The sequence below is a fragment of the Elephas maximus genome, chromosome 21 (genome assembly GCF_024166365.1).
Source record: "Elephas maximus indicus isolate mEleMax1 chromosome 21, mEleMax1 primary haplotype, whole genome shotgun sequence".
NCBI classification, from domain to species: Eukaryota; Metazoa; Chordata; class Mammalia; order Proboscidea; family Elephantidae; genus Elephas; species Elephas maximus.
Genome location: NC_064839.1, coordinates 41,191,777 through 41,217,882, shown reverse-complemented (window position 1 = coordinate 41,217,882; position 26,106 = coordinate 41,191,777). Strand labels below are relative to the sequence as shown.

Here is a 26,106-nt window from a genome sequence, read left to right as displayed (position 1 = left end):
ACCAGATCCAGGACCGCAGCCACATTTACGTCCTGTGCGTTTTCCTCCAACGCAAAGTGTGCTCTGAGTGGTTGCACTTTAGTATAAACCACATTGGGGCTTAAACAGATGGCTCATAACGAAGTATTTTTTGTCATCCTTTATGAAAATGCTATTTTACACAAATGTTAACACAGACGGTTAATTAAAATTTTGGTACATGGAAACATCCTATTTCCACTCAGCCTTAGAAAGAACGCCACAGTTAAAGCGAAGTCGACCATCCACCAAAAGCACCGCCTGCCGTTAGCCCCACCCCTAACAGATCACTGCCTCCTTGCTATTGGTTCGTTTCACCCCTCGGTTGCCATGGAGACCAAGAATATGGCAACCGGGAGAAGCCAAACTTATTCCTCCCTTTCGAATCTCCGCGAGGTCGCAGCGTGCTGCGGACCCCCGCACGTCGTTCATGGCGCTCTACGAGCTCTTCTCTCACCCTGCCGAGCGCAGCTACCGCGCTGGGCTCTGCTCCAAGGCCGCGCTGTTTCTGCTGCTGGCCGCCGCACTCACATACGTCCCCCCGCTGCTAGTGGCCTTTCGGAGCCACGGTAAGCCAGCCCCCAAGCGCTGCGCAACACGGCTCCCCGCGCCTGGGCAAGCCGCCCTGACCTCCTCTCCGCCCTCTTTACCTCAGGGTTTTGGCTAAAGCGGAGCAGCTACGAAGAGCAGCCGACCGTGCGCTTCCAGCACCAGGTACTGCTTGTGGCCTTGCTGGGACCGGAGCGCGGCGGGTTCCTTGCCTGGAGCACGTTCCCCGCCTTCAACCGGCTGCAGGGGGACCACCTGCGCGTCCCGCTCGTTTCGGTGCGTGTTTTCCGCCCCTGCCCTGCGGCCCACCCCGAGTGGGCGGGAGGTGAGGGTAGGGGCGACGGGGGACGAGCAACCCCTGGCCGAGGAGAGCCCAGCTTGGGTCTTAAGGGTCCGCGAATACTTGTTTACACAGGCTCGTGGGCCTGAGCTTACGTTTAATTTCCAGGCGAGTAGATAGATAATGTTTCGTTTTGATTCTCCAGGAGGTCCACGACCGCTGGAAAAGTTTGTCATTGCTTTCAGGGAACTTTGGGGCCAGAAGCCTGCCAACAGTCTGTCTCTAGATCTCCTTACTTCTGTGGACCTGGCCTGATGGAGGGGTGGCCGTGACAGTGCCTTTGTATTAATGACCCCATCCTGTCGCTGTAATTGCACATCGTAACACCGTAGCCGCAGAAAGATCAGGTATTTGCCCAGGCGCTGATTGGTTAAGCGACCATCCCAGCGAGTGCTGCTGGCTAAGTCACACCTTCCTAGGCTGCACCATCCAGCACTATCTGCACGAAAAGAAGCATTTACTGTCTGTAAAGTAGTACAAAGGTGCCTTGGTTGCGCAGTGGTTAGAGCGCTCAGCTGCCCGCCAGAAGGTCAGTGTTTGGAATCCACCAGCGCTCCGCAGAAGATGCTGGCAGTCTGCTTCCATAAAGAGTTACATTCAGCCTCGGAAACCCCATGGGGGCAGTTCCACTCACCAAACAGGTTGCCTTGAGTCAGAATCAACGGGATGGCAATGTAACACAGGTAGTCCCGGACTTAGAATGGGGTTCCATTCCTATGAAGTCAGTTCTGACATAAGTCGAATACTTAATTTTTTTCCCAATTATTATTGCCTTTTATTATCTGTATCTTTATAAATCTGATCTTTATTTATCTTTTGGGATTGGCATGAGAATGATAACATCGGCAAATTACGCTACTGCAGCATTGTATGTAGTACGTTTACTAATGGGTGAGATATACGAAAAAAAGAAAGAAAGAAAAGGATGGTAAGTGTGGTTCCTCCTAGCTGGAATACATTGTAAACTGGGGAGTACCTGTATTTGGTTCAGAATAAGTGAGCGCTTCCTTTGCAGTCAACCCTTTCCACTCATCTTCTGAGAACATCTTCCTTTAGATGTGTGAAACTTCTGGTCTTCCCTTTTCGAAAGCTGAATCTCTGGACACCTCTGAAATAAGAGCCTAGGAGCTATAAAAAAAAAAAAAAATACTTGTTTTAATTTGCTGACAAAAAAAAATTCAGACTTTTTTCCAGCAATTCAATAAGATGAAATTAAAGAAAAAAGTCTTGTCATATGAATAACTATAAACAAAATATAGTTCTGTTTGTCTTTTTTTGTGGTTACTTTATAAATTTTTCTCACATTTTCTTCTGATTTCAAAAATGCTTGCCCATTGTAAAATATTATAAAGGAGTTACAGGTATAACCTGACAGAAAATGAAAGGCTCAGTTTGGTATGTGTATCAGTACTTGTTGATCAACCTTATTCCTTTTAAGTTCTGCAAATTATTTCGTTATATGGAAAAACTATAATGTATTTAGCCAGTTCCCTGTTGATGGATATTTGATTTGCTTGCAATTTTTCACTGTAAGAGTCAGTACTGCAAAGAACAAGATTTAGAATACCTCTTACATCTTTAAATGCCAAATCGTGAGGAATTGGAATAGAAGCTGTTTGTTGAAATTGAGAAAAGTACATAGAAAATTAAATAAGCAAATACAATAATTATTAACTTCGGGGAAATAAAAAGTAAGAAAAGTGAGGAAGGGAAAAGTAATTAGAGTTATGAACAGTGTTCTACCAGAAAAACCAACGAAACCCATTCTTCTCAAAGAGACCCTGTAGGACAGAGTAGAGCTGCCCCACAGGGTTTCCAAGGCTGTAATCTTTCAGAAGCAGACTGCCACATCTTTGTCCTGCAGAGCAGCTGGTGGGTTTAAACTGCCAACCTTTTGCTTTACAGCTGAGCACTTAACCACCATGCCACCAGGGCTCCTGAACAGGGTTTACAGCATCATAATTATATTGACTAACCAAAATAACAGTTTAACTGAGAAAGGTATGGGTATGTGGTGGGGCTGGTAGAAGTGGGATAGGGGAACGAAAAAGCTAAGTCTTTACCTTTCCTTGTGGAAAGTCAATAGAGAATGCCTAAAACTGAGAAATGGAGAAGTACTAATGGCAAATGTTATTTATAGACATGGAGATGTGTTTCTAAATAATCAGATAAATGAGATCAAAGATTTGCCTTTGGTGGGATAGGTGGAAGTCTGCTTTTTTAAAATTGTTTTTAAAAATAAGACTGGATTAGGAGAAATTTCTTTGAATAGCTCCTCATAATCATGACATATTGCCGGTTTTTATTATTTGAGATTATAATACCTCTGGAGAAGCGTGACCGTGGATGAGGGGTCAGTGTCGAGATAGACTTACTTTTCACTGTATACCTACTGTATTTCTTGCTTTCCATGTGCATGTATTTCTTTCCCAAAAGTGGAAACATTTTCTTTTTTTCAAACACGCAAAAGTTAATTTACTAGTTTCACTTTAAGTTTTTTTGTTTACATTTATTTGTTGGGAGTCTCTGGGTGGTATAAATGGTTAAAGTAAAGCGTAGCGTCCACCCAGAGGCTCCTGAGAAGAAAGGTCTGGCAATCTACTTCTGAAAAATCAGTCACTGAAAACCATACAGTGCGCAGCTCTGCTCTGACACACGTAGGGTGGCCTTGAGTTGGAACAGACTCGGCAACAACTGGTTTTTATCATACCGTTCTGGTTATTTAAGTCTAAAAAATAATCATGAAGTCTTAAAATATTACAGAGATACAGCACTAGGTTTCATACATTTGTTCTTTTTACTCTGCATTAGCCACCCTCCATGAAAGGTTTTATGAAAGGTTGGTTTCCCAGTTGCACTGCTGGTTAGCTTCTTATCTATGTCACCAGAAGCCATTCTCTTAAGAGCACTGTCATCCTCCTGCTCCTAGTGTTTGTGGATTCCCATTTTCATCTACAGAGCCAAGACTCTTATTTTTTTGATGCCTAGAACTGGATAATTTTATACTGTTGATAAAACACAAAACCCAAGCTTTTTTTTCGTAGTCTTTTTTTTCTTCATTATAGGCCAGTGTCTACAAGTAATTTATGACCTACCAATCTGTAGTCCATTTTAATAAATAATTTGCTTCCATCCTGACAGCTCTTGGTGTAGCTTCAAATTATGAGATAAAAAAAAAAAAGACATCAGAAGATATAATAGAAATAAAGACTTTAACAGCAGCAATCCAAAAGATGAAATAGGAATAAATTTAACAGGGAATGTATAAAATCTATATGAATATAGATTAAAAGGCTGCTGAGGGACACACACACGAAAAATAAAAACACAACATGTTCATAGGAAGGAGAATTCAACATTATAAAGATGTCTGTTCTCCCTAAATCAGTCAATAATTTTAATGCAATCCCAATAAAAACAGAAAGGAATTTTTTTGGGGGGGGAGGGAGAAACAGACATACTGAAAAATAAGCAAAAATAGCCAGAAAATTCTGAGAGAAAGGATACTACAGGGTTAGCTCTAGTTGTTAGGTGCTGTCGAGTCCATTCCGACTCATAGCGACCTTATGCGCAACAGAACGAAACACTGCTCAGCCCAGCGCCATCCTCACAATTGTTGATATGCTTGAGCCTATCATTGTAGCCATGTGTCAGTCCATCTTATTGAGGGTCTTCCTCTCTTTTGGTGTCCCTCTACTTTACCAAGCATTGTATCTTTCTCCATGGACTGGTCCCTCCTGAAAACATGTCCAAAGTAGGTGAGATGAAGTCTTGCCATCCTTCTAAGGATCGTTCGGCTGTACTTCTTTCAAGACAGATTTGTTCGTTCTTCTGGTAGTCTATGGTACGTTCAGTTTTCTTTGCTCACACCGTAATTCAAAGGCATCAACTCTTCCATCTTCCTTATTCATTGTCCAGCTTTCTTGTGCATTCAAGGCGATTGAAAATACCATGGCTTGGGTGAGGCGCACCTTAGGCCTCAAAGTGACGTCTTTGCTTTTTAACACTTTAGCTAAAAAAATTTTTTTTTTTTTTAGCTCTACTAGGTATTAAATTGTACCATTAAGCTGTATTAAATAAAACAATGTGATTTGGGGACAGATATAAAAAGTATGAAAAGGTGGCATTTTAAATCAGTGGGGAAAGATGGCTTATACAATAAAATCATGTTGGGCTAACAGGGAGGCCATCTGGAAAAAACAAATGTAGAGTTAGTCCGCATACTGACTCTGAGAGAACTGAGCGAGAGAGGGGTATTGTTTATACTGCTAACCCTTATTGCAACAAAATACTTGTGTTTTCTAATTCTAAACATAAAGCCGGACAGACTACAGCCTGTCCAGGAAGCTCTGCTCAGGAAGCCGAGGAAACAGTGGTTTTAGATCAAGGTTAGGAGGTGGATTTGCAATTGTTAATTTGGGAAAATGCTTCAGAAATTGGAAATGACCTTGCTTCTGTTTTGGTCAGCTCACCTTGAACAGCATCCCCAGAGCCCCTGTTTTTAATGTTTTAAAAGTCTAGTTTTTGTTATTATTTATTTGTAATTTATCTTGTTGAGAATATACACTGTAAAACATACACCATGTACAAGTTAGTGACATTGATTACATACTTGGAGTTGTGCAACCATTCTCACCTTCCTTTTCTGAGTTTTTCCTCTGTTGTTAACAAAAACTCATTGCCTCCTAAGGCTCCTAATTTTTTGAGTTTCTCTTGTCACTTTAATCCCATATAGATAATTCTTAAAAGAGCATACTGTGTTTTTATGCAAATAATGCACACCTCCTAAGTTTGTTTGCTCACCGCTACCCCCACAATGTATTTTCAAAATCTATGCCGATTTTTTTTTTCCATGTTGCTGTAAGTAAATTAGAGTGCTGATGACCTATGTGACAAATTAGAACTACCCTACAGGGTTTTTCTAGGCTGTACGGAAGCGGATAGCCAGGTCTTTCTTCCACGGATCTGAACATTTAACTGAGTTAGCAGCTGAGTGTTTAACTGTTGCACCACCAGTGCTCCTCTTTCTAAGCCTAAAAGCCCTTTATTTATTTTTTTTTTTTGTGGTACTTATTACTGCCTGATGTTGTATATTTGTTTTCTACCTCCCTGGTTAGAATATAAGCTCCATGAGGGTATGGACTTTGTCTATTTTGTTTATCATTTATATTCCCAGCACCTGAAACAGTGCCTGGCACATAGTACCCATTGCATCCAGTTGATTCCAACTCATAGCAACCCCTGGACGTTATTAAGCCCTCAAAAAATAACTTGATAGATTAATAAATGACTTCAGCCAGTGTTTCTCTTAGTAATGGTGCTGTGCCAGATCTCTCTGCTCTGTCAACTTGGAGCATAAGTGTATAGACAGGCAGGTATACAGACTGAAATTTGTTGATACTGCCTTTTTGCAAAAAGACTTGTCCTTCCCAACCAAATGTCTTTGCTCTGGCGTTTGTATGTGTTTTTAAGTCTTGGAATTTTAGAGTGTGGTGTCCTGAAAAGGACCAGTTTGAAGTCAAAGGCCTTATTTCAAATCCTGCTTTTACTGTATATTAACAGTACTTCTGCAGAGTTCCCTTGTGTTAGTTTTCTAGGGCTTCTGTAACAAAAATACCACAAACTGGCTGCTTTAAAGACCACAAATTTATTTTCCACACTTTGGAGTCTAAAAGTCCTAGTCAGGGTATCAACTGTGTTGATTCCTTCTGAGAGCTCTGAGAGAACTATTCCATGCCCCTCTCCTAGCTTCTGGTGGTTCCCAGTAATCCTTGGGTTCCTTGACTTGTAGATGCATCTTCAAGTAGTATCTTTCTCATGTGTCCACTTCCTCTTTTATAAGGACAGGATTCATAAAGAATTAGGATCTGACCTACTCCAGTATGTCTAATAGGGCCACATTCACAGGTACAGGGATTAGGATTTCAATTTTGGAGAACACAATTCCATCCATATTAAGTGCTGTCAAGTCGATTCCAACTCATAGCGACCCTCTGTACAACAGAACAAAACATTGCCTGGTCCTGTGCCATCTGTACAATTGTTGCTATGTTTGAGCCCATTGTTGCAGCCAGTGTGTCAGTCCATCTCTTGAGGGTCTTCCTCTTTTTCCTTCACTGTCTACTTTACCAAGCATGACGTTCTTCTCCAGGAACTGGTCCCTTCTGATAACATGTCCAAAGGACATGAGAGGAAGTCTCACCATCTTCTCTTCTAAGGAGCATTCTAACTTTTTTTTTTTCTTTATTGTGCTTTAAGTGAAAGTTTACATCTCCAGTTAGTTTCTCATACAAAAATTTATACACACATTGTTATGTGAACCTACTTGTTATCCCTGTAAAATGATACCGTACTACTCCTTTCCGTTTCGTGTTTCTCATGTCCATTGAGTTAGCTCCGGTCGCTTTCTGCCTTCTCATCTTGCCCCCAGACAGAACCTATCCATTTTGCTAAAGAGCATTCTGGCTGTACTTTTTCTAAGACGGATTTGTTCTTTCTTCTGGCAGTCCATGGTATGTTCAATATTCTATACTAACACCATAATTCAAATTCATCAATTCTTCTTTGGTCTTCCTTATTCATTATCCAGCTTTCATATACGTATGAGGCAATTGAAAACAACATGGCTTGGGTCAGGGTGAACCTTAGTCCTAAAGGTGACATCTTTGCTTTTTAACTCTTTAAAGAGATCTTTTGCAGCAGATTTGCCCAATGCAATATATTGTATGAATTCTTGACTGTTGCTCCCATGGGTGTTGATTGTGGATCCAAGTAAAATGAAATCCTTGACAACTTCAATCTTTTCTCCACTTACTGTGATGTTGTTTATTGGTCCAGTAGTGAGGATTTTCTTTATGTTGAGATGTAATCCATACTGAAAGCTGTAGTCTTTGCTCTTCAGTAAGTGCTTCAAATCCTCCTCACTTTCAGCAAGAAAGATTGTGCCATCTGCATATCGCAGGTCATTAATGAGTCTTCCTCCAATCCTGATGCCACGTTCTTCATGTAGTCCAGCTTCTCAGATTATTTGCTCAGCATACAGATTGAATAGGTATGGTGAAAGGATACAACCCTGAGGCACACCTTTTCTGATTTTAAACCATTCAGTATCCCCTTGTTCTGTTCGACTGTCTCTTGGTCTATGTACAGGTTCGCATGAGCACAATTAAGTGTTCTGGAATTCTCATTCTTTGCAACGTTATCCATAATTTGTTATGAGTGCCTTTGCATAGTCAATAATACATAGGTAAACATCTTTCTGGTATCCTCTGCTTTCAACCAAGATGCATCTGATATCACCAGTGATATCCCTGGTTCTACATCCTGTTCTGAATCCAGCTTGAATTTCTGACAGTTCCCTGTTGATGTATTGCTGCAACCATTTTTGAATTATTTTCAGCGAAATTTTATTTGCATGTGATATTAATGATATTGTTCAATAATTTCCGCATTCCGTGGAATCACCTTTCTTTGGAATGGGCACATATATGGATCTCATCCAGTTGGTGGCCAGGTAGTTGTGTTCCACATTTCTTGGTATAGACATGTGAGTGCTTCCAGGGTTGCATCCCTTTGTTGAAAAATTTCAATTGGCATTCTGTCAATTCCTGGAGCCTTATTTTTCACCAATGCCTTCAGTGTAGCTTGGACTTCTTCCTTCAGTACCATCGGTTCTTGACCATATACTACCTCCTGAAATGGTTGAATGTCGACCAGTTCTTTTTGTTTCAGTGACTCTGTATTCCTTCCATCTTCGTTTGATGCTTCCTGCGTTACTCAATGTTTTGCCCATAAAATCCTTCAGTATTGCAACTTGAAGCTTGAATTTTTTCTTCAGTGCGTTCAGTTTGAGAAATGTTAAGTGTGTTCTTCCCTTTTGGTTTTCTAACTCCAGGTATTTGCACATTTCATTATAATATTTTACTTTGTCTTCTCAAGTTGCCCTTTGAAATTTTCTGTTCAGCTCTTTTACTTAGTCATTTCTTCTGTTTGCTTTAGCTACTTTACATTCAAGATCAAGTTTCAGAGTCTCTTCCGACATCCATTTTGGTCTTTTTCTTCTCTGTCTTTTTAATGACCTTCTTCACGTATGGTGACCATTAATGTCATCCCACAACTCATCTGGTCTTTGGTCATTAGTGTTCAGGTGCCTCACATCTGTCCTTGAGGTGGTCTCTAAATTCAAGTGAGATATACTCAAGGTTGTACTTTGGCTCTAGTGGACTTGTTTTAATTTTCTTCATTTTCAACTTGAACTTACATATGAACAATTGGTAGTCTTTTCTGTAGTTCGCCTCTGGCCTTGTTCAGACTGATGATATTGAGCTCCATAGTCTCTTTCCACAAATTTGATTCCTGCGTATTCCATCAGTGAGGTCCACATGTATGTTGTTGCTAGGTGCGTCAAATCAGTTCCAACTCATAGCAACCCTCTGTACAACAGAACAAAACACTGCCCGGTCTTGTGCCATCCTCACAATCATTGTTTTGCTTAAGCCCATTGTTGTAGCCACTGTGTCAGTCCATCTCGTTGAGGGTCATCCTCTTTTTTACCAAGCATGATGTCCTTCTCCAAAGACTGATCTTCCTGATCACATTCCAAAGTATGTGAGACGTAGTCTCGCCATCCTTGTCTCTAGGGAGCATTCTAGTCCTACTTCTTCCAAGACAGAATGGTTTGTTGAATATTGTTTGTTTACTGGTTTGTTCAATATTCTTCTCCAACACACCACAATTCAAAGGTGTCAATTCTTCTTCTGTCTTCCTTATTCATCGTCCAGCTTTCACATGTATATGAGGCAATTGAAAACACCATGGCTTGGGTCAAGCACACCTTAGTCTTCAAAGTGACATCTTTGCTTTTCAACACTTTAAAGGGATCTTTTCCAGCAGATTTCCCTGATGCAATGTGTCTTTTGATTTCTTGACTGCTGCTTCCATGGGTGTTGATTGTGGATCAAAGTAAAGTGAACTCCTGAACAACTTCAGTATTTTCTCAGTTTATCATGATGTTGCTTATTGGTCCATTTGTGAGGATTTTTGTTTTCTTTATGTTGGGGTGTAATCCATAGTGAAGGCTGTGGTCTTTAATCTTCATCAGTAAGTGGTTCAGGTCCTCTTCACTTTCAGTAAGCAAGGTTGTATCATCTGCATATTGAAAGTTGTGAATGAATCTTCCTTCAATCCTGATGCCCTATTCTTTTTCATATAGTCCAGCTTCTTAGATTATTTGCTCAGCATACAGATTGAATAGGTATGGTGAAAGGATACAACCTTGACCCACAACTTTCCTGACTTGAAACCATGTAGTATCCCTTTGTTCTGTCTGAGCAGCTGCCTCTTGATCTATGTGCAGGTTCCTCATGAGCAAAATGAAGTGTTCTGGAATTCCCATTCTTCTTTTCAGAAGTAGACCCCCGGGTCCTTATACCTAGTCTTAGTTTGGAAGCTCAGCTGAAACCTGTCTGCCATGGGTGACCCTCCTGGTGTTTGAATACCAGTGGCATAGCTTCCAGCATCACAGCAACACGCAAGTTCCCACAGTACAACAAACTGACAGATGCATCCATGTGTATTGTCTCTGTTTATGTTGCTGAAAAAAGATATTTGTAGTGAATAAGTTGCTGGCCTTAAAAAATTCTATCATGCAATTTCTTGCGTTATTTCTATTGCCAAGGCCATATTTTCCAACTGCTGATCCTTCTTTGTTTCCAACTTGCAAATTCAAATCACCGGTAATTATCAATGCAGCTTGATTGCCTGTTTGATCAATTTCAGACTGGAGAAGTTGGCAAAAATGTTCAGTTTCTTCATCTTTGATGTTAGTGGTTGGTGCATAAATTTGAATAATAGTTGTATTAACTGGTCTTTCTTGTAGGCGTATGGATATTATCATATCACTGACAGCATTGTATCTCAGGATAGATCTTGAAATGTTCTTTTTGATGATGAACTCAACTCTGCTTCTCTTAAATTTGTCATTCCTGGCATAATAGACCATAAGATTCTCTGATTCAAAATGGCCAATACCAGTCCATTTTAGCTCACTAATGCCTGTATCGATCTTCAAGCATTCCATTTCATTCATGACAACTTCGAATTTTCCCTGATTCATAATTCGTATATTCCCCATTCTGATTACTAATGGATGTTTGTAGCCATTTCTTCTCGTTTTGAGTCATGTCACATCAGCAAATGAAGGCCCCGAAAGGTTTACTCCACCCACGTTATTAAGGTCCACTCTGCTTTGAAGAGGAAGCTCTTCCCCAGCCACATTTTGAGTGCCTTCCAACCTGAGGGGCACTATATCAGACTGTATCAGACAGTGTTCTGCTGCTATCCATATGGGTTTCACTAGCCAATTTTTTTTCAGAAGTAGATCTCCAGTCCTTCTTCCTAGTCACCACCTGTCTTGTCAGTTTGTCATACTGTGATGGCTTGCATATTGCTGTGATGCTGGAAGCTCTGCCACTGGTATTTCAAGTACCGGCAAGGGCACCCATGGGGAAAGGTTACAGTAGAACTTCCAGACTAAACCAACCGTATCAGCCTGAAAAAAAAAACAAAGAATCGCTTCCTCACGTAATGGAAATGGTGGAAAGCAAAATGAATCAGCTAGATGGAGGATTCAGATAGCAATGTTGATATTCCGTAGTAGAATTCTTCTGAGAATCCACCGTAGGAAAGGATCAGCTGTGACAGCAGAATCCAGGGTTGTGCCAAGGAGTCACATCAGTGCTGATCACATTTCAATTAACTGTCCTTTCCTGTTAGTAATTTATGGATCACAGTGAGCCAGGACTATGATAGTGAGACTGGAAGACTCCAGTGAGCCAGGACTATGACAGTGAGACTGGATACCAAATTTTTTTAACTCCTTACGTATGATTTAAACAGCCCTGGTGGCAGAATGATTAAGCACTCAGCTGCTAACTGAAAGGTCAGTAGTTAGAACCCACCAGCTGCCCCATGGGAGAAAAGACCTGGTGATCTGTAAAGATTACAGCCTAGGAAACCCTATGGGACAGTTCTGCTGTCCTTACAGTGTTGCTGTGAGTTGAAATTGACTTAACAGCTCACAACAACAACGTATGATTTATGAGATATAATCTTTTTCCCTTAGATTTCCGTCTGTTTTCCCTACTTTCATATCCGTAGTTTAGAAAGTATCTGTGTCATTTTAACACATCATTGATTTTTCATTTTATTGATTGGTGCTAAAAGATGCACTAGGCTTTAAAGTCCTGACATCAGGGCTGAGGTCAACATCAAGAGTTTGGAGCAAAGGCACTGTGGTTAAAAAATGTATATACAAAGCTTGGTTTTTTTCTGTCAAGTTTGTTTAGGTAATGCATAATGATTAGGGTAAACCATTTAACTAGATTTTTTTTCTATTCTGAAAAGTTGAACTCTAGAGAAATATAAGACAATTCTGATGTACTATTTAAATTTTCCTTTCAAACTAAAAAAAAAAAAAAGTCATGATTAAAAAACAAAACAGATCAAATGAGGCCATTGAAAGAGGTGCTTATTGCTATTGTTATTGTCATTTCAAGTTCTCATCCAATTTAGCCCTTGAACATTTGAGAAGCAAAGTATGTATTTCTAGGGCCATGCACATTGTGTGTCTTTTTTCCAGTATTGATTCACTTACTACTGTTTTTTTTTTCTTTTTCTTTTGGGGAGGGAGATAATACCTGTGTACAGCAGGACAATGGGTCTTTATGTATATATAGCAGTGACGTGGATTTTTCCTGAACTTATTAAGGACCAAGTTTACTGGCCTTCCTTGGGTTTTCTAGACAAGAGAAGAAGACAAGAACCAGGATGGGAAAATGGACGTGTTACATTTTAAACTGGAGCTTCCCATGCAGTCCACAGAACATGTTCTTGGTGTGCAGCTCATCTTAACTTTCTCCTACCAGTTGCATGTGAGTTGATTCATTAGGGAGGCCCATCTGCACCCTCTTCTCACTCTTTGCCTTTAATAGAACAAATCCCTCCTTCTGATTTCTATGAATACCCTTTTTGAGAAGGCTCTTTTCTGAGATGTAGTTTGGGATTTATTTATGCATGCATGTTTCTCATCGATGTCTTATTAATTAATATAAGCTATTAGCTTTTGGGGAAACCCTGGTGGCGTAGTGGTTAAGTGCTGCGGCTGCTAACCAAAGGGTCAGCATTTCGAATCCACCAGACACTCCTTGGAAACACTATGAGGCAGTTCTACTCTGTCCTATAGGGTCGCTATGAGTTGGAATCGACTCGACAGCACTGGGGTACTGGGGTAGTAGTTTTGGAAATCATGGTGGAATAGTAGTTAAGAGTTTGGCTGCTAACCAAAAGGTCGGCAGTTCGAATCCACCAGGCACTCTTTGGAAATCCTGTGGGGCAGCTCTACTCTGTCCTGTAGGGTTACTATGAGTCAAAATCAACTCAATGGCAACGGGTTTGGTTTGTTTTTTTTTTCAGTTACTAGTTTAGAGGGTTCTGGGCAGAGCACTTCCTGTGTGGCTCACCTGATTGTGTGAGGGACCATTAGACTTCAGTCCCAGAAAGATGACTCGCAGAGCTTAGAGCCCTTCCAGTCTGACGACAGTGGGTATTGTCTCTACTTCTGATGGTTTCAGAGGATGTCAACATTCGTGATGCAGAGCATGGCATTTCTCCAGTCCTCCTTCGCTGTTCCAGGGTCCCAGTTGTATGTGAATGGAGACCTGAAGCTGCAGCTGAAGCAGCCCCTGAGCTATGGTGGCTTAGATGTGCGGTACAACGTAAGGATGCTTCTTGTTGTCCAGCTCCTTTGTTTCTATATGTTAACATTTGTCAAGTTCTTTGAGGAGGGAAAAATGAAAGTTGGAAATAGCAGTTTTTCTGTGGGTGGCATAGAAGAGGACATCTGAGAAATTCTTATTTCAAAATATGAAAACACCCGTAGCAAGAGATTGAAAATGTAATTTAAAAAAAAGCTCCCAAAGAAACAAAAAAAAAGTATACATACACACACGCATATATGTATATGGAAACAGATAACACCTATTTTTACACCTAGACAGAAGAAAAAAAATCTATTTTTGTCTTTATCAAGTAACTAAATTATTTATTGTTTTCAGTTACACAAACACAGGGGGATATTCCAAATGATCTTTTTTAGTTCATATAAAAAAAAAAATTTTTTTTTTTATAAGACATTAAAAAATAATATTGGCCACTGTTTATTGAGCATGTAACATATGCCAGCTCTGTGTTAAGAGGTTTACGTGTACCATGCTTTTAATCATCACAGCCATCTCATGAGATGCCTGCAGTTGTCACTTCCCAGCGCTCCAGCTGCTTGTTCTACCACTTTCCACCTTCCTACATCCCAGCTACACTGGCTTTTTTGCTGTTCTTTGAACTCATAAAGCAGCTCCTGCCTCAGGACTTTTGCACATTCCATTCCCTCTGCCAGGTATCCCCATGGCTTATTCTGCTACTCCATTCCAGTCCCTGTTCAGTGTCAGCTTTGCAGTATCCCTGACCCATCTTTCTGAAATAGCATTCCCCCCTCCATCTGTCATCCCTTACCTAGATTTATTTTTCTTATTGCTGCCTGACATATCAAAGATATGTTTTTATTTTGTTTATTTGCTGTCTCCCTCAGTGTTAAAAGCACTGATATCTTGTATGTCTGGCACATTCTAAGCACTCAGATGTATTTGTTCAAAGAATGAACTCTAATTTTATACATGAAGAAACTTGGGTTTACAGGGATTAATTAATTTACCCAAAGTCCTACAGCTTAAAAGTAAAGAAGGAGGAACTATCTGCCTGAGGCCAGAAGTCATATATCTAATCAGTTGTTCCTAACCTTTATCTTATCACAGTGGGGACCATATCAGTTGGATTGGTGTTTTGGTTATCTAGTGCTGCTATAACAGAAATACCACAGTGGGTGTCTTTAACAAACAAATTTATTTTCTTACAGTTTAGGAGTCTAGAAGTCCTAATTCAGGACACTGGCTCTAGAGGAAGGCTTTCTGTCTCTGTGGGCACTGGGGGAAGGTCCTCATCTCGTCAGCTTCTGCTTCCTGGATCCTTGGAGATCTCCATGTGTCTTGGAGTTTATTTTACCCCACCCAGCTTTGCTTCTCTTATTTAACCTCTTTTATATCTCAGAAGAGAGTGACACAAGACACACCCTACACTAATCCCATCTCATTAACATAACAAAGACAACCCATTTCCAAATGGGATTATAACCACAGGCATAGAGGTTAGGAATTACAGCACATATTTTTAGGGGATACAATTCAATCCATAACAATTAGGCTGCTTTAGAAACTGAGAAGGAGATATTAGCAATTATTAGAGGCATAAATTAGGACTATTCCAGATAAACTAGGACATATAGTCATCCTGGCTATAATAGGGAACCCTGATGGTGAAGTGGTTGAGAGCTCAGGCTGTTAAATAAAGGTCAGCAGTTCGAATCCACCAGCCGCTCGATGGAAACCATATGGTGCAGTTTTACTCTGTCCTATAGGGTCGCTGTGAGTTGGAATCGACTCAATGGCACAGAACAACAATAACAACAACCTATAAAACACGTAAGTTTAAAACAAAAAAAGGAACAATAAGATAATAGTGCACTGTTGATTAAGAAGTTTACATATCAGATTTATCAATGGGAATATGATATTCAAGGGGAGGAAATCCTTTCCTTTTTTGAAGGATTAATATGCTTACTATTTTCATTTCATCCTATTTCAATCTCTACATTTAAAAGAGACAAACTAGAGAGTCAGAAAAGATCAAGAAAAATTCAAAGGATTATTTCTCTCATTGGAATTGAGAAGGGTATTTTATAAACAGCTTGAAAACCTATAAAAGGTGCATATTAACCCCGTTTCCATCCCCACAAAAGGAAAGAGTGAAAGTTAATGGACTTAAACTGTTGCAAGAGAAAGTTCAGTCATCCTTGAGGAAGATTATTGACTATGGAATAGGCCACCAAGAAGGAGAGAATATGTTCTGGTATCAACCTGCATGGGCAGGAGGGTAGAAAGAATAGAGGCAAAATAGCTCGGGTCCTCACACCATGTCCTCTTATGATCCTAGGTGTCTGTGATCGATGGGACCAGCCCTTTTGCTTCTGACTATGACCTCACTCACATTGTTGGTGCCTACCAGGAAAGGAATGGTGAGTCTTGGGTGGAGTTCATTCAACCCCTGCTAAGAACTTTCCAGGTTAGTGGAGGCAGTGGAGAGAAACAGAGTTGAAATCCTTGTCTGGATGAAAATGTCAAACCAGTGAACGCTCAGTCATGAAACAAAAGTGGGCTATCCAGGATTTCCCTATTCCTACCCCCCAGACTACACATATCAGACAGGTTAGTAGTGGTAATTAATTGCCATATTTATCCCACCACTGGCTTGATTGAGTTGCTCCCCTCAGCACATCTGTAAAAGAAGCTAAAGACAAATTGCTGTCCATAGTTTTCAGAGGGAAGAAGGTAATGTGGTTGACTCATGCCGTATTAGCAGCCCAAGTGGGAGGAATGGAAGTATGAAAGCTTCTGGCGGGAAGGCAGGGTGTCTTTATCACTGACCTAGAAGAGGCTTTTAGGACCATCCAGGTGCTCCTGTATTTGACTCAGCACATTTGGCTGGTTGGTGGTCTGAGGTTTTCTCTAAAGGTACCCAAGTATTACTTGGCAACCAGATGCCATGAATACTAGACAGACACATTTAACAAGTGGAGGGACGACTGTAGTTCCAATTTCTTCTTCCTGATTTTATGTAGTACATGGTCAGCATTATTCCAATAATAAAGAAAATTTAAAAAACAATACTAAGCAACACTCGCTTATAAATCAACCTTTTTTTCTTTATTCCTTCCAGTCTTTGTCCATATGCAGTTTTTATATGATATATGTATACACACACACATACATTATCATAGAGACACTTTAGGATCCACATTGGTCTTTTTTTTTTTTTTTCTTTTTTAAAATAGGCTTTATTTTTTAAAGCAGTTTTAGATTTATAAAAAATCATGTAGAAACTACAGAATACTTTCTGTATGTCCCCTTCTCCCCTGAACAGTGTTTTTCCTATTATTGCCATCTCGCACTCCTGTGATGCATTTGTTGTAATTGATTAGTGATTAACCAATATTGATACATTTTTATTACCTGAAGTCCACAGTTTACATTAAGATTCATTCTTTGTATTGTACAGCCCTATGGGTTTTGCCAAATGCATAATGTCTTGTGTCCACTTAAAATATCATACAGGAGAGTTTTGCTGCCTTAAAAATCTCCTGTGCTCCACCTGTTTGCCCCCTCTCTGCCTTCCGCTAAACTCCTAGCAACCACTGATTGCTTCACTGTCTCTTTAGTTTTGTCTTTCCAGAATGTCATAGAGTTGGAATCATCAAATTGTTTTTAACTTTGTAATATAAATATTTCCACATACTGTTGCACAGTTCTAATTGGTGTTATTTTTAATGGCAGCATAATATTCTTTCATTTAGCTATTCAGCAAATGTAGAAGAACACACAGACTGTTACCAAGTTTTTGACATTGTGAAAATGGCGTTAGGGCTGAATTTGACCTCTAACTTCAGAAGGGGGAAGGAGTAGCAAGATCAACAGCCCAGCTGATTGCTATGAGGTGGAGGTCCCACATGCCTCCTCTCTCCACCATCTTACCAATTCTGTCACCAACCGTCCCTCCCACGACACTCTGTGCTTCTCAGCTGGGTTCAGTAATTCATTGCAGTGGCCATACAGAACTCACAGATGTTACTTACAATTATGGGACTTATTAGGGAAGTAACAAGTTATAATTCAGGTTGAGAAATACTCAGGATAAAATTCTTCCATCAGGACACCCTCTTCTCAGCTGTGCTCGAAGGCAGGCTTCTCACTGGTCCTGGGCCTCTGCCCTGTTCAGGCAAGTGTTACAAAGCTCTTTCAGCTCTGCCAATCCCTGAGGCACCCCACTCTGCCAGTAAGCTTCAGTCCAGCGACACTCAGCTTTCCCACTGTGGGCCAGGAAGCCCACTGCCATCTCCTGCCGGTCTCTGCTGGCTTGGGAAAGGATCCTCTCTTTCCCACCTCTGGGGTGGCTCACCCCAAGCCCAGCAGATGACAAAACTGACCAATCCCCTTGATGAGCCATAGTTACCATGTTTGCACAGTCCCACTCAATCACCTGGGTGGGAGTTAAAAGACCGCGGCGAGAAAGGCTTCACAAAATGATCCGTCGCACCACAAACATAAAAATTTTAATGTATTTGATAAGTATGTTAGCAAACAATGTGTGAGCAACTTTGCACAAGCTTTCTTTTATCTTTTAAAGGGAATAGTTTTTATTTTTTATTTGTAAAAAAAAGAGATAATATCAATATGTATATAAAACTTCAACAGCTTAACAAAAAAAAAAAGAGAACTGAACCATAAAATGGGCTAAGGACTTGAATAGACATTTCCCCAAAGAGGACATTCAAATGGCCACCAAACATATGAAAACATACCTAGTGTCCTTAGCCGTCAGAGAGATGCAAATCAAAACCATAATGAGATGCCATTTCACTCCCTCTAGGATGGCTAAGAAAAAAAAAAAAAAACAGAAAATAACAGATGTTTGCGAGGATGTGGAGAAATTGGAACCCTCATGCTTTGCTGGTGGGAATGCAAAGTGGTATAACCCTTGTGGAAAACAGTGTGGCAGGTTCTCAAAAACTAACAATAGAACTACCATATGACCCAGCATTCCACTCCTAGGTATATACCCAAAAGACTTGAAAGCAGAGACTCAGAGACTTATACACCAATGTTCATTGTGGCACTGTTCACAATAGCCAAAAGGTGAAAACATAAATACCCATTAGCAGATGAATGTATAAACAAAATATTGTACATGCATACAATGGAATACTACTCAGCCAGTGGTCATTGTTAGGTGCCGTGGAGTTGTTTCCGACTCATAGCAACCCTATGCACAACAGAATGTAACACTGCCCAGTCCTACACCTTCCTCGCAGTTGTTGCTATGCTTGAGCCCATTGTTGCAGCCACTGTGTCAATCCATAATGTTCCACTGCTATTCCTAAAGTTTTCACTGGCTAATTCTTTTCAGAAGTAAACTGCCAGGTCCTTCTTCCTGGTCTGTCTTAGTCTGGAAGCTCAGCTGAAACCTGTCCACCATGGGTGACCCTGCTGGTATTTGAATACCAGTGGCATCGCTTCCAGCATCACAGCAACACACAAGCCCCCACAGTACAACAAACTGACAGACAACCAGTAGGAGAGAAGTCTTGATACATGCTACAATATGGATGGAGCTTGAAGGCATTATGCTGAATGAAATAAGTCAATCATAAAAGGAGAAATATTATATGACCTCACTTATATAAAAAGACAAAAGGCAAATGTAAAAAAGACCACAGTTTCTTAATGATTACCAGGGGTGGGAGGGAGGGGGAAAGGGCGGAGTTAACAGCAATGGAAAAATCTAATTAAGGGTAGGGTTGCACAGCTGATTATTGTAATTGCTGTCAATTAGTTGCACACCTGTAAAAAGTTGTATTGGCAAAAGTTGTGTGATAGATATTGTCTTAAAAAAAAATAGATATTGTCTTAGTTATCTAATATTGCTGTAGCAGAAGTACCATAAATGGGTAGCTTTAACAAATTTATTTTCTCACAGTTCAGGAGACTAGAAGTCTGAATTCAGGGTGCTGGCTCCAGGGGAAGGCTTTCTCTCTCTCTTGACTGGAAGAAGGTCCTTGTCTCTTTGGAGCTTCTGCTCCTGGGAGATCTTCATGTGGCTTGGTAGCTCTCTTCCCCCATCTCTGCTTCTTTTGCCTGCTTGTTTAATCTCTGTCATATCTCAAAAGAGACTGACTCAAACTACATCCTACACTAATCCTGTCTCATTAACATAACAAACACAACCCATTCCCAAATGGGATTATAACCACAGGCCTAGAGGTTAGGATTTACAACACATATTTTTGGGGGGTGGTGGGGTTGGGGGGAACAGTTTAATCCATAACAAATAATATTTACAACAATGACAAAAAAAAAAAAAGAATAGCTGTTGAAGCTGCTTATGTACAACCAGGCACTTCAAGGGATTAGGGTCCTGGTTTCATGAGACACCCCAGTTAACTGATCTAATAATGTGTTTAGTGCTTCTGTTCTACTTCCTAGTCTATTGTGTAGTGCCTAGGGTCTTAAAAGCTTGCAAGCTACCATCCAAAGCACAATTAGTTGCTACTCACCTGAAGCAACAGAGGAAAGAGAGTCAGGAATAGGAGGATATGGAATGCTCCTTAGAAGTAAGAATGGCAAGACTTTGTCTCACATAATTTGGATGCGTTACCAGGAGGGACCAGTCCCTGGAGGAGATTATCATGCTTGGTAAAGTAGAAGATGAGCAAAAAAGAGGAAGACCCCCAACGGAATGGATTGACACAGTGGCGGCAGCAGTGAGCTCAAGCATAACAACAATTGTGAGGATGGCACAGGACCGGGCAGTGTTCCATTCTGTTGTGCACACAGTTGCTATGAGTCAGAACCCACTTGACAGCATCTAACAACAACATGGAATATGTGGCTAATTGCCTCCATGAACAACTACCTCCTTTGCCATGAGACTAGAAGAACTGCATGGTACCTGGCTACCACTACTGAATCTTTTGATCAAAGGTTCTTTAGAAGAATACTGATCAAAGTGGGGAAAATGCAGAACAGAATTTCAAATTCTCATCAACTCTCATGGATTCAATTGTGTCTCCCAAAAATGTGTGTCAACTTGGCTAGTCCGTTATTCCCAGTATCATGTGATTGTTCACCATTTTATCATCTGATGTGATTTTCTTGTGTTGTAAATCCTACCTCTATGATGTTAAGGAGGTGGGATTAGTGGCATTTATGTTAATGAGGCAGGACTCAATCTACAAGATTAGGTTGTGCCTTAAGCCAGTCTCTTTTGAGATATAAGAGAGAAGCAAGCAGAGAGACATGGGGACCTCATACCACCAAGAAACAAGAGCCAGGAGGATAGCATGTCCTTTGTACCGGGGATCCTCCTCGACTGGGGAAGATTGATGACGAGCACCTTCCCCCAGAGCAGACAGAAAGAGAAAGCCTTCCCCAGGAGTTGGCATCCTGAATTCAGACTTCTAGCCTTCTAGGCTGTGAGAAAATAAATCTCTCTTTGTTAAAGCCATCCAGTTGTGGTATTTCTGTTATAACTAAGACATGGATTCTAGACTTTCTGGAGCCATGAAGAGTGGGTGAACCCCGGAAACTATTGCCTTGAGATAATCTTTAAACCAAAATTTTCCCCTGAAGTCATCTTAAAGCTGAGCAGTGGTTTAGCTAAACTAGTAAAAAAGGTCTGCCTTGAACATTATGCTCTATTAAGAACTATCTGTATGGGATCAAATTGACAACAGCAACTGGAAAGATTAAAAAAAAAAAAAAATTTTTTTTTTTTTAGGGGGCAGTGAGTTTATGTTAATAGAGGAGGAACAACTCAGAGGAAGGTGAGAATCGTTGCATAACAAAGAATGTAATCACTGTCACTGAATTATATATGTAGAAACTGTTGAATTGATGTATGTTTTGCTGTGTGTATCCTCAACAACAACAATAAAATAAAATGGATAGATAACATCTGCCAACTGGACTTTTGTCATTTGTACAATTCAGTGAAACCAATTAAATCAATGTTGTGCAACCATCACTGACATCCACTGCCATGTATCCTATGGTGCACTTGACATTTCTCAAACTGAAAGAACTGAAGAAAAAATTCAGGCCTCGAGTTGCAATAGTGAAGGATTCTTTGGGGAAAATATTAAACAATGCAGGAAGCATCAAAAAAAGATGGAAGAAATGCACAGAGTCATTATACCAAAAAGAATTGATCGACATTCAACCATTTCAAGAGGTAGCATATGATCAGGAACCGATGGTACTGAAGGAAGAAGCCCAAGCTGCACTGAAGACACTGACGAAAAAGAAGGCTCCAGGAATTGATGGAATATCAATTGAGATGTTTCAACAAACGGATGCAACACTGGAGGTGCTCACTAGTCTATGCCAAGAAATTTGGAAGAGGGCTGCCTGGCCAACAGACTGGAAGAGATCCATATTTATGCCTATTACCAAGAAAGGTGATCCAACCAAATGTGAAAATTATTGAACAATATCATTAACATCACACGCAAGCAACATTTTGTTGAAGATCATTCAAAAGTGGTTGCAGCAGTATATTGACAGGGAACTGCCACATTTTGTTTATTCATTCACCTGTTGATGGAGATTTCAGTTGTTTCCACCTTTTGGCTATTATGAATAGTGCTACAGTGAATATTGGTGTACATGTGTCTGTTTGAATTGCTGCTTTCAAGTCTCTTGGGTACATATCTACGAGTAGGATTGCTGGGTCAAATGGTAGCTCCATTTTTAACTTTCTGAGGTACTGCCAAACTGTTTTCCACAACGGCTGTACCGTTTTGCATTCCCAACAACAATGGATGAAGGTTCCGATTTCTCTGCATCCTCAACAACGTTTGTTCTTTTCTTTTTTTTTTTTTTAATTTAGCTATCCTGATGAGAGTGAAGTGGTATCTCATTGTGGTTTTGATTTGCATCTCCCTGATGACTAATGATCTTGAACATCTTTTCAACATATGCACTCTTCTTTGAATTATTTCTTTGGGAAAAGTTCTGAAGTGCAGAATTTGCCCCAGGGGTCAAAAGAGTATTCTGGATTAAACTGTGTCCCCCAAAAATATGTGTTGTAAATCCTAACCTCCAGGCCTGTGGTTATAATCCCATTTGGGAATTGGTTGTGTTTGTTATGTTAAGGAGACAGGATTAGTATACGGTGTGTCTTGAGCCAGTCTCTTTTGAGATATGACAGAGAAAAGCAAGCAAAAGAAGCAGAGGTGGGGGAAGAGAGCTGCCAAGCCACATGAAGATCTCCCAGGAGCGGAAGCTCCAAAGAGACAAGGACCTTCTTCCAGAGCTGGTAGAGAGAGAAACTTCCCCTAGAGCTGGCATCCTGAATTCGAATTTCTAGCCTCCTAAACTGTGAGAAGATAAATTTCACTTTGTTAAAGCCATCCACTGTGGTATTTCTGTTACAGCAGCACTGAATATATTTTGCCATCCATGATTAATGATTCATGATTTGATTGCAGTCACCACTTTCCTCATGGACCCTAACCCCATCTGGCTCGTGGGAAGGGCTGCTGAAGCTCCGTTTGTGATTAATGCTGTCATCCGGTACCCTGTGGAAGTCATTGCATATCCTTTCTATGAACCAATAGTAGCTCAGTTTCCTTCCCCCAAAAAACAATCCCTTTGTTCTCCCAGGTAGGAACAGATGTGGGAAGGCTTAGATTAGATAATACTACAGTGTTGTATTGTTGTTAACTGCCCTGGAGTTGGCCCCATGCACAATGGAAGGAAAAGCTGCTCAGTCATGTGCAATCCCCATAGTCAGTTGGGGAATGTACTGCTGTGATCCCTAGGGCTTTTATTGGCTGATTTTTGGAAGTAGATCGCTGGGTTTTTCTTCCTAGTCTGTTTTAGTCTGGAAGTTATGCTAAAACCTGTTTAGCTCCATAGCAACATGGAAGCCTCTACATACAGATGGATGGGGGCTGCACATAAGGTACCTTGCCTGGGAATCAAACTTGGGTCTCCAGCATGGGAGGCAAGAATTTTGCCACCGAACCACCAGTGCTCCACACAAATGACTTTGTGCCTGTCTGCTCTTCATATGGGGGGAAATTTTTTCATTTCCTGTTCATATCTTCTCTCTGAGCAATTCTGGGTCAGAATCATCCATATGTATGTCTTAATCATCTTTTGTTATCCCTTTTCTCTTAAGGGTATTTGAAATATTTTGCCATTTCCTGCCTGAGCTAAACCTTAGATTAACATTCACTTAGAAAATATCCTCTCGTGACTCCTTAACTGTCTGCACCTATCAACCAGGATTCTGGGAGATGATAAAATTTGCCTGGGTCCAATATGTCAGTATCCTGCTCATCTTCCTCTGGGTGTTTGAAAGGATCAAAATATTCGTGTTTCAAAATCAGGTGGTGACTACAATTCCCGTAACAGCCACGTCCCAGGGAGGACTGTATAAGGAGCACTTATCATAAGAAGACAATTTCTACCTCACTGTCAGCTTCTGAGAGCTCTCATCTTATTACATTTCTGAAAAGAGCCGCTGTGTTGGCCTGTGTATTTTTTCCCTGAAAGACAAAGAACAGTTCTTTCAAAATATTCCGCTATACAAATCCCATCTTCCAAGTGCCTACGACATCATCAGGGACTAGTTTGTGGAAGTGTCTGAGAACTCACTTTTTGTTTTGTTTTTTGCCCTAAACCTGAATTTCAGGAGAAAACTAGTCAGTTCACATATCTTGGAAAGAGTCCCATCTCTGGTTAAGCAAAGATTTTTCCTCTCTTGAACTAAGGAAGCTGCTATGCTTTTCTTTCCTCAGTTGTAAACTACTACTTACTTTTTTCAGGGCTTTCATGATAAATATGCAAATCACTAGCATTTTCCACTTGTGGGCATCTAAATTTCCCATCCAGAACTTTGATTTCTAGAACTGAATGTCTTTAACCAGGGGGATGCAAGTACAAGAGCACGCGTATGTACGTGAGGGTGGGCAACTTGAGGACGGTAGGACCATCCACCCGCCCTCGGTCTAACACACAGTCATCTGTCATCAGTTCAGCTGAACAGCCCTTTCTCTCTGCCTCTCTGTTGCTGGCTTTTTGCCCTGCCTTTTGCCCTCTGTCTGTGCTCCGGGGTAGAAGGCTGCAGTCATAAGTGCTGTTTCATTCACAATTCCCTCAGCCACACTGGGGGAAGAAGCACTGTAACAACAGTTCTTTCTCTCTGGCCCTCACCCAGCAGCCTAGACACTTGCCTCTCCTCTTCCTTGACAGCCCTCCCCCTTTCTGAAAAAGTCATGGATGACAAAGTTGCTGTTGTTGGTATTGGCTCCCACTGCCCAACAACCACAGAGTTTATTTGGAGGGCTAGCGGGAAGCCCAGCTACTTGGCCTTCCCTTGTCTGAGGAACAGGGTACCCATCAGAGTGGGCAGCTTTGGAAAACACACAAGAAGGAGTTAGAGGGTGAGGAGGGTGCTAGTCCAGGCAATCCCATCCAGCCTGGTCCCTAGCAGAGTGATACGCAGCCCAGCCGGATTACCCTTAGGCTACATGTCTGGAGAAGGGCAGCTCAGAAAGGGCCTCTGTTACATGCTGACGACTGATTGATTATTCAGTCCCGTTTTGTCCTGTGGAAACACACAGTCTTCTCAGAGAGTGATGGATCATTCAGATCCCGAGCATGTCTGTCGCTGGCATTAGAAGGACATGACCTCATGACCCGTGCTTCTGTGCGCACTCACAAACACACCTCAGTGTGTGCCTCAGCTTAATTTGGAGATTTGGTTCTTATTTCCAAAGCACTTATTTTTAAAAAATTTTTCCAGCTGATCAAAGTTTTAGGGACAAACTTTTGCAGTATTCAAGCACAAGAATTCCCTAACACTTCTACTTTTCATATTTAGGACTAAAAAATTCTTCTTGAGATTTAAACCATGGAAAGTGATTTCTGGTTTAAATCATGGAAAGATAATGGGAATGGTTAAAGATGTATATAAACATTGCTTTGCATTTCATTAAATTGTTGTAAAGAATCCATGATGTTTTGTAACTTTCTAATTAAAAATGTTCAAAATGGAAGGTTGCGTGTGGATTTGTGGAGGGAAAGGGGGTCTAGAGGGTGGGGGAAGAGCGGGGAGGGCAGAGGTTGCGCACACTTCTCCACGTTACTCACCAGCAGCCTTGCTCTGCCAGGGCGCTGCCCAGAGACTTGGAGCTTTTGTTAGCTCTTTGGCAAATATCCCCTAGTCCAGCCCCAAATATATGTGAGTTTTCGGTGGAATCCACATGGAATGTGGAAACCACAGCCTGGAAAATTACAACTGTGTCTGGTGAATACAAAATTATTTACAGATGACATGTTGGTAGCCTCTAAACCTGCATGACACAGTGAAGTTGCAGGAGGAAAAGGTAAGAAATACACAGCTGTAACTCATGGCAAAGTCAGGGTTTAAGATAATTATTCAATATCTTAGAGGGGAAAGATCCCTGATTA

General features: G+C 40.9%; 1 protein-coding gene across 3 annotated transcripts; it reads left to right on the top strand.

Annotated features, from left to right (window-relative positions):
* The first annotated feature begins 355 nt into the window (after window positions 1-355).
* Window positions 356-25,664, top strand: TMEM231 (transmembrane protein 231). 3 transcript variants are annotated; one of them, XM_049864982.1, is made up of 7 exons: window positions 356-587; window positions 674-732; window positions 12,709-12,837; window positions 13,537-13,680; window positions 16,007-16,088; window positions 23,115-23,220; window positions 23,906-25,663. In XM_049864982.1, exons 1-7 carry the CDS (start codon window positions 449-451, stop codon window positions 24,084-24,086), a joined length of 840 nt encoding a protein of 279 aa, XP_049720939.1. In that variant the 5' UTR covers window positions 356-448; the 3' UTR covers window positions 24,087-25,663. The 3 variants fall into 3 exon arrangements, with proteins under 3 accessions (XP_049720939.1, XP_049720938.1, XP_049720940.1); XM_049864981.1 differs by having other exon boundaries at window positions 674-843; XM_049864983.1 differs by lacking the exon at window positions 12,709-12,837 and having other exon boundaries at window positions 674-843; window positions 23,906-25,664.
* Window positions 25,665-26,106: the final 442 nt, after the last annotated feature.

Coding starts and splice junctions, on each gene's coding strand:
- TMEM231 (XM_049864981.1), top strand. CDS start 449: ATGGCGCTCTACGAGCTCTTCTCTCACCCTGCCGAGCGCAGCTACCGC. Junction 844..12,708: donor TGCGCGTCCCGCTCGTTTCG/GTGCGTGTTTTC, acceptor TGGGTTTTCTAG/ACAAGAGAAGAAGACAAGAA. Junction 23,221..23,905: donor TACCCTGTGGAAGTCATTGC/ATATCCTTTCTA, acceptor AACTGTCTGCAC/CTATCAACCAGGATTCTGGG.